General features: G+C 43.9%; 1 protein-coding gene across 4 annotated transcripts in view; it reads left to right on the top strand.

Annotated features, from left to right (window-relative positions):
- Window positions 1–19,526, top strand: part of lig3 (ligase III, DNA, ATP-dependent) — a 100,164-nt gene that overhangs the window by 35,934 nt on the left and 44,704 nt on the right. For all 4 annotated transcript variants that reach the window (XM_072469302.1, XM_072469301.1, XM_072469303.1 and 1 more), the window contains exons 7-10: window positions 630–707; window positions 4,614–4,782; window positions 9,363–9,518; window positions 18,969–19,100. In XM_072469302.1, the coding sequence (XP_072325403.1) occupies window positions 630–707; window positions 4,614–4,782; window positions 9,363–9,518; window positions 18,969–19,100 (535 nt within the window). The remainder of the gene's footprint in view (window positions 1–629; window positions 708–4,613; window positions 4,783–9,362; window positions 9,519–18,968; window positions 19,101–19,526) is intronic.

Genomic DNA, 19,526 nt, shown 5'->3' with positions numbered 1-19,526 from the left:
TTATTGCAAGAGGGTTGAAGTGCAAGAATAAGGATTTATGTCTGCAATTTTATAGAGTTTTGATGAGGCCACAACTGGAGCACTGCCAGTTTTGGTCTCTGTCCCGGGAAGAACTTACTTTCCTTCCAGCAAGTACATTGAAAGTTCACTTGATTGATCCCTGTGATAAGAGGGGCGATTGTATAGAATGGGCTTGTGCTCTCTGGAGTTCGGAAGAATGAGAAGTGATCCTACTGAAACACATGGCGTTCTGAGAGGCTTTGACACAGTGAATGCTAAGTGACTGATCTCTTGGCTGAAGAGTCTCTAACTAGCTGGCAAAGTCTCAGGGTAAGGGATCTGCGTTTAGGACTGAGATGAGGGGAGATTTCTCGGAGGATTGTGAACCTATGGAATTCTGCATCCCAGAGGACTATGGATGCACAGTGGTTGAGTACAGTGATTTAATGTTTTGGGTTATAAGGGAATCCAGGGGTATGGAGATCAGGTGGGAAAGTAGAATTGAGATTTGAGTTCAACCAAGATCCCATTGAATTGCGGAGCTTGCTCAAGGGACCTTAATCTACTCCTGCTTTTCTCCCTTGTATCCTTCTGAATGAAACTGAAGTTTGATCTTTTGTATCTTCTAGATGTACAGCCAATGACCTGAAATGCATCATCAGGTTGATCAAGCATGATCTAAGAATGAATTCTGGAGCAAAACATGTGTAAGTGTCTGTTCATTTTTAATTAGGAAAGGAATGATATTTAAAAATGGTTCTATAATTATAGGTTTAAAGTGGAACTTTTTAAATGTTCTTTTTTCATTTGTTTTGTGAATCTTTTTGATCAGACTATCCTGAGGACTTCATTTCTTATCTGCAGAAATGCTTTTATTTCCGTCTGTGTGCCATTCCTCAGCTGAGAGAGTTTATAGATGACCTGTTGCAGGGTAGAACTGTGTAATTATGTTATTGGGACTCCCCACTATTCTGGAACTGATTTTACATTGGGCATGGAAATCAAAGGTGCTATATAACTGTAGATGATCAGTTTAGACAAGGTAGACAAAGCAGAGTTGTCCCCATTTGCTGATGGTAAAAGGACTGGGGGAGGGGTGCAGATTTAAGATTTTGGGAAACAGATGCAGGGAGAAATGTGAGGAAGGACTTTTTACGCAGCGAGTGGCAATGATCTGGAACTCGCTACTGTGGAGGCTGGTGGAAGCAGAGACAATACATAATTTAAAAGGGAAATTGGATGGAAATTGAGGGGCATAATCCTGCGGGGTTATGGGGATGGACCCAGGGCATGGGGCTGATTCGATTGCTCTACAGAGAGCTGGCGTAGACTCAATGGGCCGAATGGCCACTTTTTGTGCTGACTCTGACTGGCGGTATCGGTGTTATATTGTGAGCAGTTGACTGACATTGGCAGTACTACCAGCTCTGCCATTCAGAGACCTTTGTTCCTCCTGTGTTAATTTTAACTTTAAAAAAACTTTTGCTCTCAAAAATTTAGAAAAAAATTTCAAAGATTCTGTACTTTCTTAAATTCCCACCCTGTTTAGTAGTTTGCTTGGCAACCTTTTATTTATTTAATTTATTTTTTAAAGAGTACCCAATTCATTTTTCCAATTAAGGGGCAATTTAGCGTGGCCAATCCACCTACCCTGCACATTTTGGGTTGTGGGGTCGAGACCCACGCAGACACTGGGAGAATGTACTTGGCAACCTTTTAAATGCTGCTTTCCATGGTGTCTAATGGGCAGCAATGCAAGACTTTGCTGTACCAATCCCATTATTTGCTGTCCGGCACTTGGAGTTCAGGTTAGTCAACTGATTCCCATGTTACATTGTTGCTTTTGTGTAAATGCACAACTGAATGGTGTGTTGCTAATTGAGAATTGCAATGATGACTCACTTTTTAAAATTTTCTTCTTTCAAAAATGTCCTTTTTAATTTTTTATTTCACTATTGTAGCATATATCTACATAAATACGTGGGGGTTGGTTAGCTCAGTTGGCTGGACAGCTCGTTTGTGATGCGGAGTGACACCAATTCCCATACCGGCAGGTTAAATCGCCACCAGTCAGTGCTCTCTCAAAAGGGGAGAGCAGCCTATGATTCTTGGGGACTCTGGCGACTTTCATTTCATTTCACGTATCGACGATCAATATTTTATGATAAAACACCAGTTGTTTTGGTATTTAGTCTACTCATTACAACAGTGAACGCATCGGCTATAATATGAGACTCCCAGGTAGTCATATTAAAATGCTACTTAAAATGTGAAGTTATTCATTTTGGAAGGAAGAACAAAAGAACAGTATTATTTGAATGGAGAAAAACTGCAACATAAACTGAGTTGGGGGTACTTGTGCACAAAATTCAGAAAGCTAGCACACAGGTGCAGCGGGTAGGCTAATGGAATGTTGGCCCTTATTTCAAGGGGGTGGGAGTAGATGAGGGATTTTTTACTGCATCTATATAATGTACTGGTGAGACCACATCTGGAATACTGTGAGCAGTTTTGGTCTTATTTAAGGAAATATATTATTTAATTGAAGGTGGTTCAGAGAAGGTTCACTTGGATGATCCCAGGTATGGAGAGATTGCCTTGCATAGAAACATAGAAAATAGAAGCAGCAGGAGGCCATTTAGCCCTTCGAGCCTACTCCGTCATTCATTATGATCATGGCTGACTGCCAAGTTTGGTACCATGATCCTGCCTCTCTCTCCCCCCCCCCCCCCCCCCAATACCCATTGATCCCTTTAGCCCCAAGAGCTATATCTAATTCCTTCTTGAAATTACACAATGTTTTGGCCTCAACTACCTTCTATGGTTGTAAATTCTACAGATTCACCACTCTCTCTGGGTGAAGAAATTTCTCCTCGCAATAGTCCTAAAAGGTTTACCCCTTATCTTCAAACTATGACCCCAATTCTGGACACCATTGGGAACATTCTTTCTGAACCAACCCTGTCTAATTCTGTAAACAATTTGTACGTTTCTATGAGATCTCTTCTCATTCTTCCAAACTCCAATGAATATAATCCTAACCGATTTAGTCTCTCCTCATATGACAGTCCTGCCATCCCAGGAACCAGCCTGGTAAACCTTCGCTGCACTCCCTCCATAGCCAGAACATCCTTCCTCAGAGGAGGATTCATGAGCAAAAGTTAAACAGGTTGGAAATCATTGGAATTTAGAAGAATGAGACGTGATCTCATTGAAACTATTTGGATTTTTAAGGGGCTTGACTGGGTAAATGCTGAGAGGATGTTTCCCCTCATGGGAGAGTCTAGGACCATAGGGCATAGTCTCTGAATAAGGAGGTGCCCATTTTATTTATTTAAAATTTTTTTTAGAGTACCCAATTCATTTTTGTTCCAATTAAGGGGCAATTTAGCGTGACCAATTGACCTAGCCTGCACATTTTTGGGTTGTGGGGACGAAACCCATGCAAACACTGGGCGAATGTGCAAACTCCAGAGGTGCCCATTTTAAACTGAGATGAGGAAGAATTTCTTCTCGGAGTTGAATGTCTTTGGAACTCCTTGTCACAGAGAGCTGTGGGAGCAGAGTCCTTGTGTATATTTAAGACTGAGAGAGATAGATTCTTGATCAGTAAGGGAATCAAGGGTTATGGGGAAAGGACGGGATGTGAGGAATGTCGGATCACCCATGATCGTATTGAATGGTGGAGCAGGATCGAGGGACCCAACGGCCTACTTCTGTTCCTATTTCTTATGGTCTTAAATTAAAGCCTTTCTTTCTTTCATGTTGAGACTTGTATTTTGCAATGGTGTTGTTGCCTTTTCCGTTCTTTACCACCCTACATCGCCTTGGTCCTCATTTAGGCTAACCATTGTGATGCTTCAAACTATTAGACCCTTGCACCTGCTATAACCTGACCTCTGGCTTTGAAACTCAAGGCTCCATTTCCTCCAGCCCCTTCATCTTGAAAAGTGGTCATTTCCAATTTTGCCATATCTAAAATAAGTTTTTTCCCCCCCTATTATTGCAGAATACTTGACATTCCACTCTTGCATCATAATTTAGTTCACAACCGCAATCCAAGATGTACCAATATCAATTGCTTCATTAATAATTGGGAGATTCCTGGACACCGTTCAGATGATTAATTCCTTTCATTGCCACATTTCTGTCTGTGGCTAGTTACTGCTTTTTTCATGCAGGCACTTTCGGACAGGTTACACTTTATAGTTTAGGTTACCTTTCACTGCAAGTTTTAATCTTGTGTAACCAATTGCCATTTGATCCGCCCATTCTTTAATCAAAAGGAAGTATTCTGTTGTTGCTGAGGGTTCCTCTCCCCTTTAACCAATACCTTAATTGTGACCCCACCCATTCTTGCAGGTCTTCATGCGTATTACTGTGCCTGGTTAGTAGATTCTGGGTTGCACTCAAATTTGAGTAGTGTTCAAAATTTGTAATTTGATACCAATTTTCCAATCTATTTTGTTTTTTGGCGTCCTTCTGGATATCCTGAATTCTCAGATTACTAGCGCTGTTTGACTGGTATTGATCAAATACACCAGCTTCACTGGTCATTCTTTTAAAGTTGCTAACCAGGTTGAATGTCCGATTTCCTGCTGAATTTCACTTAGGTTGGATGCCTTAGACCCCAATGCTTACGATGCATTCAAAGCCTCGCGTAATTTGCAAGATGTGGTTGACCGGGTTCTCCAGAATCAACAAGAATCTGAACAAGTACCAGGATTGAAGAAAATTCTCAGCATCAAGGCCAACCTTCTAACCCCAGTACAGCCTATGCTGGTAAGGAACAGATGATAATCTCAAATCTCAACTTTAGTCCTCCCCTTTCTGGCCTTGCTTTACAAATATTAATTTGTAAATCTGGCCGAACCAATACCAAATGGAATTAAAGGTATACATACGTATTATAAATTAGACACCAGACTATGTTGAGCAGAGTAAGTTGGGGCTTATGCTTTAAATTCCATCCCAGCACATTCAGATCCAAATTAGAGATGTTCAGGGCTGAATTTTATGTTGGGCATTGCTGGGAAACTCAGGTGGGGGGAGATCATACCATACAGGTAAGGGGGGACCATAACAGGTGGGGGGAATTTATTTTCAGTTGTTGATCTAAATCGGGGGGGAAAAAGCTAGTACCAGTAAAAGTGACTGTAATCGCCCGCTGCCCTCCCCAGATTGTTGTAAAAACCCATCTGGTTCATTGATGTCCTTTGGGGCAGACAGTCTGCTGTTCCTGTAGCAGACCTGCAGCAATGTGGTTGAGCCTGAGCTGCCCTCTGAAATTATCTAGCAAGCCATTTGATTATGTTCAAGAAGTTGACACCACCATTTTCACGAGGGCAATTAGGGATGGGCCATATGTCCCCATCCCAGGAATAAAGACAAAGATTTCTGACTATTGTGAGCTTTGTCCATGTCCCCCACCGCCCCATAAAGACACTAAAGGACTCCGACCCCGTGTGAATATATATAACTTGTGGCACGCATAAGCGAGCCATTATGCAAGCCCGACTGATCTTAAAACTGGTTGTTTCTGTAATTCTGAGCACATCAGGCTTGTTGAGCAAGTGTTGTCAAATTGCAGAATCTCATATAACGTTGGACATTATATTCTGCGTTTTGTAAGCACGGGCTGGTTGAGTACAGTCAAGACTTTGCCTGTTGCGAACAGAGGAAGGGATATGCTTGCCAATCAATCAGCACTCTCTTCTCATGCATATAAGTTGTCGTTCTCTTTGAGATTTGGTATTCATATGAGCCTGTCCTGATGAGTGTAAGATGAAAATCTTTGACAGCAAGTCTTTTTTTTTTTTCAGCAATACTCCAAATCTCTTTACAGCCTCTCTGTGTCCTCGTTACAGCTTACATAGATCATAGAATTTACAGTGCAGAAGGAGGCCATTCGGCCCATCGAGTCTGCACCGGCTCTTGGAAAGAGCACCCTACCCAAGGTCCACACCTCCACTCTATCCCCATAACCCAGTAACCCCACCCTACACTAAGGGCAATTTTGGACACTATGGGCAATTTATCATGGCCAATCCACCTAACCCGCACATCTTTGGACTGTGGGAGGAAACCGGAGCACCCGGAGGAAACCCACGCACACATGGGGAGGATGTGCAGACTCCGCACAGACAGTGACCCAAGCCGGAATTGAACCTGGGACCCTGGAGCTGTGAAGCATTTGTGCTCTCCACAATGCTACCGTGCTGCCCTTACATTACGCTTGTTCTTTGTCTCAATAATTAAGTATAGATTGTAAATAGCTGAGATCATAGTATTGAACCTTTGTGGCACTCTATTAGTTATAGCTTGCCAATTTGAAAATGTGTATTTTATCTCCACTCTTTATAACCTGACTATTAACCAATCCTCCATTCATAATAATAATCTAATAATCTTTATTAGTGTCACAAATAGGTTTACATTAACACTGCACTGAAGTACTGTGAAAATCCCCTAGGCGCCACACTCCGGTCCCTTTTCGGGTACACTGAGGGAAAATTCAGAATGTCCAATTTACCTAACAAGCACATCTTTCGGGACTTGTGGGAGGAAACCGGAGCACCCGGAGGAAACTCACGCAGACACGGAGAACGTGCAGACTCTGCACAGACAGTGACCCAAGCCAGGAATCAAACCCGGATCCCTGGCGCTGTGAAGCAACAGTGCTAACCGCTGTGCTACCATGCCACCCATAATAAAATATTTGCCCATTAACTCCATGAGCTCTTATCTCGTGTATTAACTGCTTAGGTAGCACCTCAGGAAATGTCCTAGGTCCAACCATTTTCAGCTTCTTCATCAATAATCTTCTCTCCATCATAAGGTCAGAAGTGGGGATGTTTGCTAATGATCACGCAGTATTCAGTACCATTCTTAACACCTCTGATACTGAAGCAGGCATGCAACAAGACCTGGACAATATTCAGGCTTGGGCTGACAAATGGAATGTAAGTGCCTCTTTAAGTAAGTGTTAGGCAGTGACCATCTCAAACAAGAGAGACAGCAACCTTCTCTCCTTGATGTTCAATGGTATTACCATAATTGATTCCCCCATCATCAACATCCTGGGGGCTAATAGAAATCCGAAACGGCGCTGAACCAGCCATATAAATGCAATCGCTACAAGAGCAAACCAGAGGCCAAGAATCTTGCAGTGAGTAACTTGCTTCCTATCTCCCCAAAGCATGTCTGCCATCTACAAGGCATAAGTCAGGAGTGTGATTGAATAGGCTCCACTCTGGTGTATCACAATCAAGGAGCAGTGGCCTGCTTGATCAACACATCCTTTAGCATTGTTAAACATTCACTTCCTCCACCACCAAGGCAGTGTATACCATCTACAAGATGCAAGGCAGCAACTCGCCAAGCTCCTTCAACGCCACCTTTCAAACCCATGACCTCTACCATCTCGAAGGGCGAGGGCAGTAGATAGATGGGAACGCCACCACCACCTGAGTGTACTTATTCCAAATGGACTGCAACAGCTCAAGAACGCAGCTCACCACCACCTTCTCAAGGACAGTCAAGGATGGGGAGATCTGCTGGCCTTGCCATTGACACAATCATCCCAGGAACAAATGTATTATAATTGCTTTTTAGAAATCTGTACATATATTTAATGGCTCCCCTTTACTTTTTTTTCCAATTTTGTAATTTCTATTGAATATTAAATGTTAAAATTTCAGTGTTTAGGACAACAAGGTGGTGCAGTGGTTAGCACTGGGACTGCAGCGTTGTGGACCTGGGTTCGAATCCCGACCCTGGGTCACTGTCCATGTGGAGTTTGCACGTTCTCCCCGTGTCTGGGTGGGTTTCATCCCCACAACCCAAAGATGTGCAGGTTAGGTGGATTGGTCTTGCTAAATTGTCCCTTAATTGGAAAAAATAATAATTGGGTACTCTAAATTTATAAACAAAAACAAAAAAAAAATTTCAATGTTTTGATACCGCTTGCAAAGGTAACTTGCAGTGTGTTTATTTATTCATTCACTCCAGTTTCTGTTAAAGCACACTGCCAGAGTTTATTTTACACACGTGATCCCTATGAGATGAAGTTGCATCGGTTATACGGTATTTAAGGTAGTAAATAAATACAGTTGAAACAATTTCTGAAATATATAGGAAGCAAGCAAGACTGTTACATTTTCAAAGCTGTTAGAATTCAACAGCAAAATGATGGTTTTAGGGCTCTCCTATTGCTATGCAACTATGGTACATCTGATACAAAACGTTACTAAGCAAAGGATGCTTTACATCCAAAATTAAGGACAATATGAATTAGAAAATATGGTATTTACCATTTTTAGTCTTAATACAAACTGCACCCTATTTGTCAGTTAAACAACAGCAACTATGTAACTCACATCTAACATTATAAAAATGAACAATTTGGGTGATTTAATTACTCTTTCAACCACAACTATAATGGTTTCAGATCTATTTTCTGGTCAAATTTAGTGCTAAATACAGCACTGATAGATCCAAACATAAACAAAAATTTAAAGTGAAACCTACGAGCAGTCCAAATTTTATGTTGTGCATTTTGTCTCAAAAATTCACTTCTGTGCATTGGCTTAATACCTTAACTGTGCTGTCAACTATTGCTAATGGCTTCCATTTCTATCCTACTCGCTACATACTCAACACCGAATACGTTTGCCAAATGCAATTTCTCTTACATTAAACCATGTGTTTACTTGCTTTGATCATATTATACTTGCTAGCTTTTAACCCACTGGAAACTTTCTAGAATCTTCTCCTGCTTTCTGCCACAAGTGATGTTGTGCACCTACATTAAGCCATCCAAATATTGATAGGTCTTTTATGATCAGAGGCAAATGAGGGTAATGCATCATAAGATGTATTCCCCATCATTTGTTGCCTGGTAGTGCCTGGTACTAGGGTTTCCTGTTGTTCGTGATGCCCATTGTTGCAAAAGGCCTCAGTAATGTGGATGTTTGGAAATTGGAATTTTAGAAATCTTGTGAATGGAGCCACTTCACTTCAGTTGCATCCCTGCCCTAGGGTGCTGAAACACAGTACCAGTTTCAATAATTACCTTTAGCGGCTCCAATCTTGCTCCCCAGAAACTCCTATACAGTGCAACAATTACAAATACCTGAACTGCAACCTTTCAGCCATTGACCTAAACCCCCTCCCTGCAAGGTTGCCTGGAGCACAATGAGAATATCATTGACATACTGTATTGTAGAAAATAAACCTTGCCCAAAGGAGGAGTGTTTGACAAAAGTATTCTTTGGAAAGTATTTCACACCGAGACTATCCATTTAAAAGTTTTTAATCTTCCTGCGAATTTTAAAGAAAACATCTAATTTCCTTTCCTTCAGGCTGAAGCTTGCAAATCAATCGAATATGCCATGAAGAAATGCCCAAATGGAATGTATGCAGAAATTAAATATGATGGAGAGAGAGTTCAAGTACATAAGAATGGGGATACCTTCCAATACTACAGCAGAAGCCTGAAACCTGTCTTGCCACATAAAGTGAGTAACTCATTTCTCCTTCCAAAGGAACAAACCGTTACCCTTTTCCATTTCACATTGCACAAAGAGAATGCTTAGTTTTTTTTCTACGTTGCTGGTTGGGGAGGAGGCACATTTGAAAGCTTGCACTTGCCTTGGGAGTTTTTAATTTAACTTTTCCACTTTCTTTGCCAAGCAATTATATTATATTGCTACTCCTGGTAGCATGTTATATTACTGGCTTTAAAGTAATATATGTCATTACTACTGTACATGATGTTGAAAAACACTCAAATCGTCAAAGTAAACTGAAAAATTCTATTGAGTAACGATAAAACTAATAAATGAGTTTGACACTCTACTGAACTAACTCTAGCAATAAAGTAAGGATAACTAACTGTACAAACTGTATCTAAGCTACACGCGGTGGCTAGGCTGAGATCTCTCTTCTACACTGCTGTTCTCTGGTAACTCCTGCTGGAAAGGGGCAGCACGGTATCATTGTGGATAGCACAATTGCTTCATAGCTCCAGGGTCCCAGGTTCGATTCCGGCTTGGGTCACTGTCTGTGCGGAGTCTGCACATCCTCCCCGTGTGTGCGTGGGTTTCCTCCGGGTGCTCCGGTTTCCTCCCACAGTCCAAAGATGTGCAGGTTAGGTGGATTGGCCATGATAAATTTCCCTTAGTGTCCAAAATTGCCCTTAGTGTTGGGTGGGGTTACTGGGTTATGGGGATAGGGTGGAGGTGTTGACCTTGGGTAGGGTGCTCTTTTCAAGAGCCGGTGCAGACTCGATGGGCCAAATGGCCTCCTTCTGCACTGTAAATTCTATGATAATCTATGAAAGAGAGATAGAGCCTCTGGGAGCTCTTATTATATAGTGGATCTAGTAATGCCCTCTAGTGGTAGTATTACACCTAGGTGTTGTGATTAACTCTTTAGTTACATGTCTGTCTACATATCTTACAGAAATCTCCTTCCAAAGAGCAATTAATTCTGGACTGCAGGCCCCATCAAATAATTTGAAGAAAAATTACAGGAGAATGAAGGGAGGCTCATTCGGCATCTGACTACCTATTTAGGGCTCCCTGCTTGCTGCTGATGCTACTTGCAGAAAGTGGGCAACGTTCTATTCTCCAACACTGAAGTTTATTGCCATTAATGAGCACAAAATTCCGTTAACACAACAGGGGGCTGTAATTTAATCTAACTGGATTACAGTTTATAAAGCGCTTGACTATTTGAAATTACCTCAGCCTGTTTGAATTACTCTCCATTTATTTTAGACAGATATGTTTGTATCTGCAGCAGTGTTTTAGAAGTGACTTCTTCACACCAGCCTTCCTGAGCGAGATTGCCAATTTAGTGAGAATTGTGCCAAATATGGACAGTTTATACTATAGACTTGTATCCGATTCCTGATGGCTTGAGACCGCCACACTTGGTTGCTTATGGCGTGCGAAATGCAGGAGGAGATTTTCATACCAACAGGCTTCCGAAGTAAAAAGAGTGTTCAAAGGTGCTTTTCACGCAATTTCTCCTATCTCTGAAATTCTGTGGGAGACTGGCAGTTGTTATCTTTTCTGATGCATGGGAATGTTGGTGATTATTGGGGTAGAATACTGAAAACACTGTGAACCTCCCTCACAGTGCCTACATAATTATAGTTTTGACTGATACTCCCGTAATTGTGAATTTCAGTCTTCTATGTCGGAAAAAAACTATGAATAAGGCGCCCCCCCCCCCCCCCCCCCCCCCCCCCCGCGATTCTCCGGCCCAGATGGGCCGAAGTCCTGCCAATAAAATGCCTGGCCCGCCGGCGTAGATTAAACCACCTACCTTACCGGCGGGACAAGGCGCGGGCGGGCTCCGGGGTCCTGGGGGGGGGGGGGGTCGTGGGCGATCTGGCCCCGGGGGTGTCCCCACGGTGGCCTGGCCCGCAATCGGGGCCCACCATTCCGCGGGCGGGCCTGTGCCGTGGGGGCACTCTTTCCCTTCCGCCTTCGCCACGGTCTCCACCATGGCGGAGGCGGAAGAGACTCCCTCCACTGCGCATGCGCGGGAATGCCGTCAGCGGCCGCTCCCGCGCATGCGCCGCCCGGAGATGTAATTTCCGCGCCAGCTGGCGGGGTACCAAAGGCCTTTTCCGCCAGCTGGCGGGGCGGAAATTCGTCCGGCGCGGGCCTAGCCCTTTAAGGTTGGGGCTCGGCGCCCAAAGATGCGGAGCATTCCGCACCTTTGGGGCGGCGCGATGCCCGACTGATTTGCGCCATTTTGGGCGCCAGTATGCGGACATCGCGCCGATACCGGAGAATTTCGCCCAAGATCAGTGTTGCTGCTGGGATACCTCATCTGTGTGCGTGGTGTGTCTTTCCTCACTTGTTTTCTCTCACTCATTCTCAAAAAAGCTCTGACAAAAACCGAGGTATTGTTTTGTGTCCACCATGTAATCACACAGCTTCCTTTGCTAGTTGCCATGTTAAGGATTCTCTCTCCTTGGCTTCTGTTCCTTCCTTCTTCAAATCTGCCAGCATCATCCCTTTCAGTTGGCTCCTCCTGGTGCCCCATCTCCATCCAGCCTATCCTCTCGACATCTTGAACATGCTGCCCCTAAATCATAGAATCATAGAACTTACAGTGCAGAAGGAGGCCATTCAGCCCTTCGAGTCTGCACCGGCCCTTACAAAGAGCACCCCACCGAAGCCCACGTATCCACCCTATCCCCGTAACCCAGTAATCCCCACTTAACATTTTTTGGACACTAAGGGCAATTTAGCATGGCCAATCCACCTAACACGCACATCGTTTGGGAGGAAACCGGAGTACCCGGAGGAAACCCACGCAGACACGGGGAGAACTTGCAGACTCCGCACAGACAGTGACCCAGCCGGGAATCGAACCTGGAACCCTGGAGCTTTGAAGCAATTGTGCTAACCACTATGCTACCGTGCTGCCCACAGTATGGGCTCGTCTTTCGTAGAGCTCCCATGTTTGAATCCCTCCAATCAGGTTTCCGCCCCCTCTCACGGCACTGAAATGGCTCTTATCCTAGCTGACATCGTATGTGACAAAGGTAAACTATTCCCCCTCAACCTGCCTTCAGCCTTTGACACAGTTGATCACACCATCCTTCTCCAGTGTGTCACCACCATTGTCCAGCTCTTTGCTCAGCTGGCTCCCTTCTTACCTATATCTAATCATGGGCAGATAATCGCCATCAATGACTTCTTTTCCTGGTCTCTGGTGTCACAAGGATTTATCCTTGCCACCTTGGATGACCCTCCGACTGGATAGCAGAAATTTCCTCCAATTAAATGTTTGGAAGATGGAAACCATTGACTTTGTTCCTCGCCACAAAGTCCCTTGGTCCCTATCCACTGACTCCATCCCTCTTCCTGGCACCTGTTTCGAAGCTGAACCAGACTGTTTTGTCACCTTGGTGTCAGCCACATATTCCTATCGCCAAGTGCACCTATTTCCACCCTGTCTCAGTTTCTCTGCTGTGGAAACTCTCATTTGTGCTTTTGCTAACCTCCAGACTTGGCTAATCTTAACGTTGGCCTGCCACGTTCTACCCTCTATAAAATTGAAATCATTCGACACTCTGCTGCCTTTGTCCTGACTCACCACCAAATCCCATTCATCGACACCTCATGCTCATTAACCTACATAGAATCACTACTGCAGAAGAAGGCCATTCGGCCCATTGAGTCTGCACCGACCCTCTGAAAGACCACACTACCATCCCACCTCCCCACCCTATTCCTGCAACCCACCTAACTTTAAAAAAAAATAGATCTAGAATACCCAATTTTTTTTTTCCAATTGAGGGGCAATTTAGCGTGGCCAATCCATCTACCCTGCACATCTTTGGGCTGTGGGGGTGAGACCCAGGTAGACACGGGGAGAATATGCAAACTCCACACGGACAGTAACCCGGGGCTGGATCGAACCCGGGTCCCCAGTGCTATAGGCAGCAGTGCTAACCACTGCGCCACCATGGCGCCCAACCCCACTTAATCTACACATCTTTGGACACTAAGGGGCAATCTAGCATGGTCAATCCACATAACCTGCACATCTTTGGACTGTAGGAGGCAACAGAAGCACCCGGAAGAAGCCCTCGCAGACACTGGGAGGAGCTGGCTCCTGGCTAAGCAGCACCTTGATTTTAAAAATTCTTGCATTTCAGATATCTCAATGGCTTCGCTCCTTCATACCAAATGTCCTCCAACCCCACAATCTTCAGATATCTGCTATCCTCCAATTAAATAATAATCTTTATTGTCTCAAGTGGACTTACATTAACACTGCAACAAAGTTACTGTGAAAAGCCCCTCGTCGTCACATTCCGGCGTCTGTTTGTGTACACAGAGGGAGAATTCAGAATGTCCAAATGATCTAATAACGCGTCTTGTGGGACAAAACCGGAGCACCCGGAGGAAACCCACGCAGACACAGGAAGAATGTGAAGACTCCGCACAGACAGTGACCCAAGCCAGGAATTGAACCTGGCACCCTGGCGCTGTGAAGCAACCTGTGCTCAATTCTGACCCTTTGTACATCCTTAATTAATCATTCCATCGTTTTTAACCATGCCTTCAGCTACCTAGGCTTAAAGCTCTGATCAAGTTTTTGGTTAGCTAACCTGATCTTTTATGTAGCTCGATTTCATATTTTGCTCCTGTGAAGTACCTTGGGATGTTTATTAAGATAAAGATGCAACATAAATGCAAGTTATTGTTACAATATAACCACATCTCACAAGGCCAGGATTGCCTGAGAAGCATTAATGTATTTTCTGTTTCCTCACTTGTCCGTTTTTCCCATTTTCCTCTCTTAAAAGCTCATAAACAATATTTTGTAACAATTTCACCTCCCTGATAAGTGCAAGAGTAAACTATAGGAGAGGGTTGTCTGCTCCTGAACTTGTTTAATTGGGTTAATGTGGTTCCTTAGTAAATCCTCTCTCTGTTAGTGTTGAGCTGATGCAATTCTGTCAAAAATGGATGTGCTGATTCCATATACAAGCACTGAAGCATATCTAGTATCAGAAATTATGGGTTTGTTGTTTGCTCTATACTGTTAGTTATCCTTCAGTATTATAAACATGAAAAAAGAACCCGCATTCACGTAACTTGGCCTCAGTCTCAGCCTACTTTGTGCTCAACAGCAGTGGGGTTGAATTTTTTATTTTTAAATTTAGAGTACCAAATTCATTTTTTCCAATTAAGGGGCAATTTATCGTGGCCAATCCACCTACCCTGCACATCTTTGGGTTGTGGGGGCGAAACCCACGCAAACACGGGGAGAATGTGCAAACTCCACACGGACAGTGACCCAGAGCCGGGATCGAACCCGGGACCTTGGCGCCGTGAAGCATCAGTGCTAACCCACTGTGCCACCATGCTGCCAGTGGGGGGAGGGGGTTGAATTTCTGACCTACATACTTAAGAGATCTACTTCCTGAGACCAAGCTGATAACATGACTGTAAGACGTAGGCCCATCGATAATGCTCTGCCATTCAATGAGATCATGACTATCTGAGATAATCTTCAACTGCACTTTTCCACCGTACCCTCTTGTGCAATGAGACCTGGATGTCCTTGTACACCAGTTGCTGAAAATAAACCTGCAGGTACAGCAGATGGTAAAGAGCAGGTTTGGTCTCCTTATCTGAGAAAGAATGTCCTTGCTATGGAGGTAATGCAGTGAAGGTTTGCCAGGCTGATTCCTGGGATGACGGGACTGAATGTGTGAGGAGAGATTGAGTGGGTTCGGATTGTATTCGCTGGAATTCAAAAGAATGAGGGTAGATCTAGAAACCAGATAAAATTCTAACAGGACTAGACATGATAGATACAGGGAGGATATTCCCGATGTCAGGGGTGTCCAGAATCAGGAGTCACTTTCTAAGGATACGGGGTGGACCATTTAAGACAGAGATGAGAAATTGCTTCACCCAGAGAGTGGTGAACATGTGGAAACACAGAAAGCAGTTGAGGCCAAAACATTGTATAGGAGTTAGAAAATGGTTCTTGGGGCTAAAAGGATCAAAGGATATGGGGGGGGGGAGGAAAGTGGGAACAGTATATGGGTTGCATGGCAGCCATGATCATAATGAATGGTGGAGCAGGCTCGAAGGGCCGAATAGCCTCCTCCTGGTCCTGTTTTCTACGGGCGTGATTTAACGAAAATGAACCAGTCCTGCGATGAGTACATTTAGCCGGGTGATTCCCGATGCTGGCAGCGCTGAGAAAAAACCCTCTATTAAATGGGCTCTGCTTCATTTTGGGGCCTCAGCGAGGCCCCACCAAGGTCATACGTCGTCCCGTTTCCTGCAGTAACATGTTCAACTCACCAGTGCAGGAAGAGAAAAATGGCACCCACCCTCTGGACCCCCCACCGCAGCTTCCGGATCCCCCAACTCACCATTGAGAGTTCATTGAGACATCCACACCCCACTTCATAGGTGGAGGACACCCCGAGGCCTGATACCCAGTGCATGCAAAATGCCACCTGGGCACCTTGTCACTGCCAGCCTGGTGCCCTGGTAGTGCCCTTGCCAGGGTGCCCAGGTGGCATCAACCCTGCCCAAAGGCCAACCACCCAGTAGCCTCCGATTTCCATATTGATGGAGACCAGTGCTAAATGGTGCTCGCTCAGGGTCTCTGAGACACAGGGGTTAGATCCTGCGCCTTGGGCTACTCCGGCGAAAGCATATTCCAGTGAGCCTAATTGCACACTTGATGTCTTGCGAGATGCCATGAGATCTCATGAGGCACGATGAACTGCATAAATCCCGTGAGATTTACTGGCCAGTTCCCGTTCCGAGTCGGGGCGCAGCCGTTAGGTCACAAACCTATGTTTCTAATCCTTCATTCTCTTGCTGATTAAAATCTGTCTATTTCACCCATGAACATACTTAAATGACCCAGTCTCTATAGCCATCTGCAGTACAGAATTCCACCGATTCTCTACCCTCGTACTCCGATATTATGCCCTCTGAGACTGAGACTCTCCAACAAGTGGAAACAACTTCTCAGTATCCATCCTGTCAAGCCCCCTGAGAATCCTATATGTTCCAATAAGGTCGCCTCTCATTCTTCTAAACTCCAGTGAGCACAGGCCCAACCAACGCAACCTCTCCTCATAAGAAAATCTCTTCATACCCAGGATCAATCTAGTGAACCTTCTCTGGACTGCCTCCAATGCCAGTACAGCTTTCCTTCGATAAGTGGACCAAAACTGCTCACAGTATTCCAGGTGTGGTCTCACCCATGCCTTATATAGTTTTAGGAAAAGCTCCCTATTTTTCTACTTCATTCCCTTTGAACTAAAGGCAACATTCCATTTGCCTTCCCTCATACCTGCTGAATTTGCATGCTAGCTTTTTGTAATTAATATTTGTGAATTTCCAAATCCCTCTGTGCTGCAGTCTTTCTGCATTTAACAAATATTCAGCTCCTTTATTCTTCCTACCAAAGTGCATAACTTCACATTTTCCGACATTACATTCCACCTGCCAAAGTTTTGCCCACTAATTTAACCTGTCTCTATCCTGCAGTGGACTCTGTGTCACTCTCAGCCTTCCTACTTACCACCTACAAGTGCATCCACTACCTCTGTAGTTACATCCTTTAATATCCAAGGATGCAACCCATCAGGCCCTGTGGACTTATCGGCCTTTAGTCCAATTAGTTTCCCTAGTACTTTTTCTTTACTGACAGTCAGTGTATTTATTTCCTCCTCCTCTCTCCTCCCCCCCCCCAGTGGCCAATCCAACTAACATGCACATATTTTGGGTTGTGGGGGTGAAACCCACGCAGACACAGGGAGAATGTGCAAACTCCACATGGACAGTGACCCGGGGCCAGGATTCGAACCCGGGTCCTCAGCGCTGCAGTCCCAGTGCTAACCACTGCACCACCGTGCTGCCCTCCTTTTTATATATTTAAAGATGCTTTTGCTGTCCATTTTTATAATTCTTGCTAATTTACCATCATATTTTATCTTCTCTTTTTTTCTGGGTCGTGTTTTTTTTTTTAGCACTTTCCCATTCCTCTCCCTTACCACTAAACTTTGCCACATAGTATGAAACTGAAAGAAAAAACATATAATCTAACTCCTTGGTTAACCACAGTTAGTTTATCCCCTTGCTAGAATCCTTCTTCCCCACTGGGATATATCTTTGTTGTGAGTTTTGGACTATTTTCATAACCATTGCTGATAGCAGGACTGTCTTTCCCACTAAAATCCTTTCCCTGTCCAATCCAACCAACTCTGCCCTCCTTCCTTTGTAATTACTCTTATTTAGGTTTAGCCCAGTCGTTCCTGACCCAAGTTTCTCACTCTCAAACTGAATACTAAATTCTACCATGTTATGGCCACTGTTCCTAGGGGATCTTTTACTCCGAGATTGTTTATTAAACCTGCCTCATTATATATTACCAAATCCAAAATAGCATGATTCCTGGTTGGATCCACAACATATTGTTCAGGAAATTGTCCAGAATACACTTGATGACTTCTTTCTCATGGCTACCTCTTCTAATTTGATTTTCCCAATCTACATGAAGATTAAAGTCATCCATAGTTAATGTACCATCTTTTTTGACATGCATTATATCCTGATTTATTCTCCATCTTACAGTATAGCTGCTGTAGGGGGCCTATAGACTACTCTCACCAGTGTCATCTTCCTCTCGTTATTTCTTACCTCCCCTCATATGGGTCCCACATCTTCCGAACAAAATCACTTCTTATTGTCCTTATTCCATCTTGCACTAACAAACCTTTCCTTCTTGCCTGTCCTTACGAAAAGTCACATGCCTCAGAATATTTAGTTCCCAGCTTTGACCTCGTTGTAACCACCTATGTGTAATGACTACAAGATCACACCTATTAACTCCAATTCGAGCAGTTAATTCATTTATTTTGCGCTGAATATTTGGTGCACTTAACTTAAGAACCATTAACTTAGCATTTTTAACCATTTTTCCTGCTTTGAGCCTTTTTTCTGATGTTATTTCATGTTTGTAAACTATCCCTTCCGTCACACTCTGGATATCATTACCTAAATAGCCACCTTGCAATGCTGCCATATTCTTTTGCTTTGTAGCTCTACGTATCTTCTCTCCAGTACCATCCCTCCCTCTATTTAGTTTAAAGCCCACGCTACTTCCCTAGTTATGTGGCTTGGATAGTTATGACATTAGACTGTTAGCTGAAAAAATGAATGTGTGGGGTTTACAGGGAGAAGGTGGGGAATTGGTACTAGGTGAGTTGCTCATTCAGAGAGCCGGTGCAGACACGATGGCCAAATGGCCTCTGTCTGCGCTGTAATAATTCTGTGATTTTAATGATGTTAGGTATGCCCCCATGTTCTGGCAGGATGAAAGTGGGCCGATCTCTATAGTTCCATTATTGCAAAAACTAATTTTGCTTTTTTGTTTTGATTTTTCCCTCCTAGGTTGCTCATTTTAGGGATTTCATTCCCAAAGCTTTTGTAGGAGGTGACAGCATGATTTTGGATTCTGAGGTGCTGCTGATTGATACAGAAACTGGGAAGCCACTCCCTTTTGGAACACTAGGTGTCCATAAGGTAATGTGATTAAAGGATCCAGGATTAATTTGTTTATGCAAAGTTTACAATGATCTAATCCAGATTGCATGAGCAAGAATTCAAATCCATAGGAAAAAAAGACTCTGCCAACATGACATGGAAACATAGAAAACAGGAGCAGGAGGAGGCCATTCGGCCCTTCGAGCCTGCTCCGCCATTCATTATGATCATGGCTGATCATCCAACTCAATAGCCTAATCCCGCCTTCCCCCATATCCTTTGACCCCCTTCACCCCAAGTGCTATATCTAACTGCTTCTTGAAAACAGTGTTTTGGCCTCAACTGCTTTCTGTGGCAGTGAATTCTACAGGCTGACCACTCTGAGTGAAGAAATTTCTCCTCATCTCAGTCCTAAATGATCTACCCTGTATTCTCCCTGTTCCATACTCTGCTGGATCTGGTGCA

This window comes from Scyliorhinus torazame, chromosome 12, assembly GCF_047496885.1.
Source record: "Scyliorhinus torazame isolate Kashiwa2021f chromosome 12, sScyTor2.1, whole genome shotgun sequence".
NCBI classification, from domain to species: Eukaryota; Metazoa; Chordata; class Chondrichthyes; order Carcharhiniformes; family Scyliorhinidae; genus Scyliorhinus; species Scyliorhinus torazame.
The sequence above is the reverse complement of the archived record's forward strand: the minus strand, read 5'-3'. Positions and strand labels throughout refer to the sequence as shown.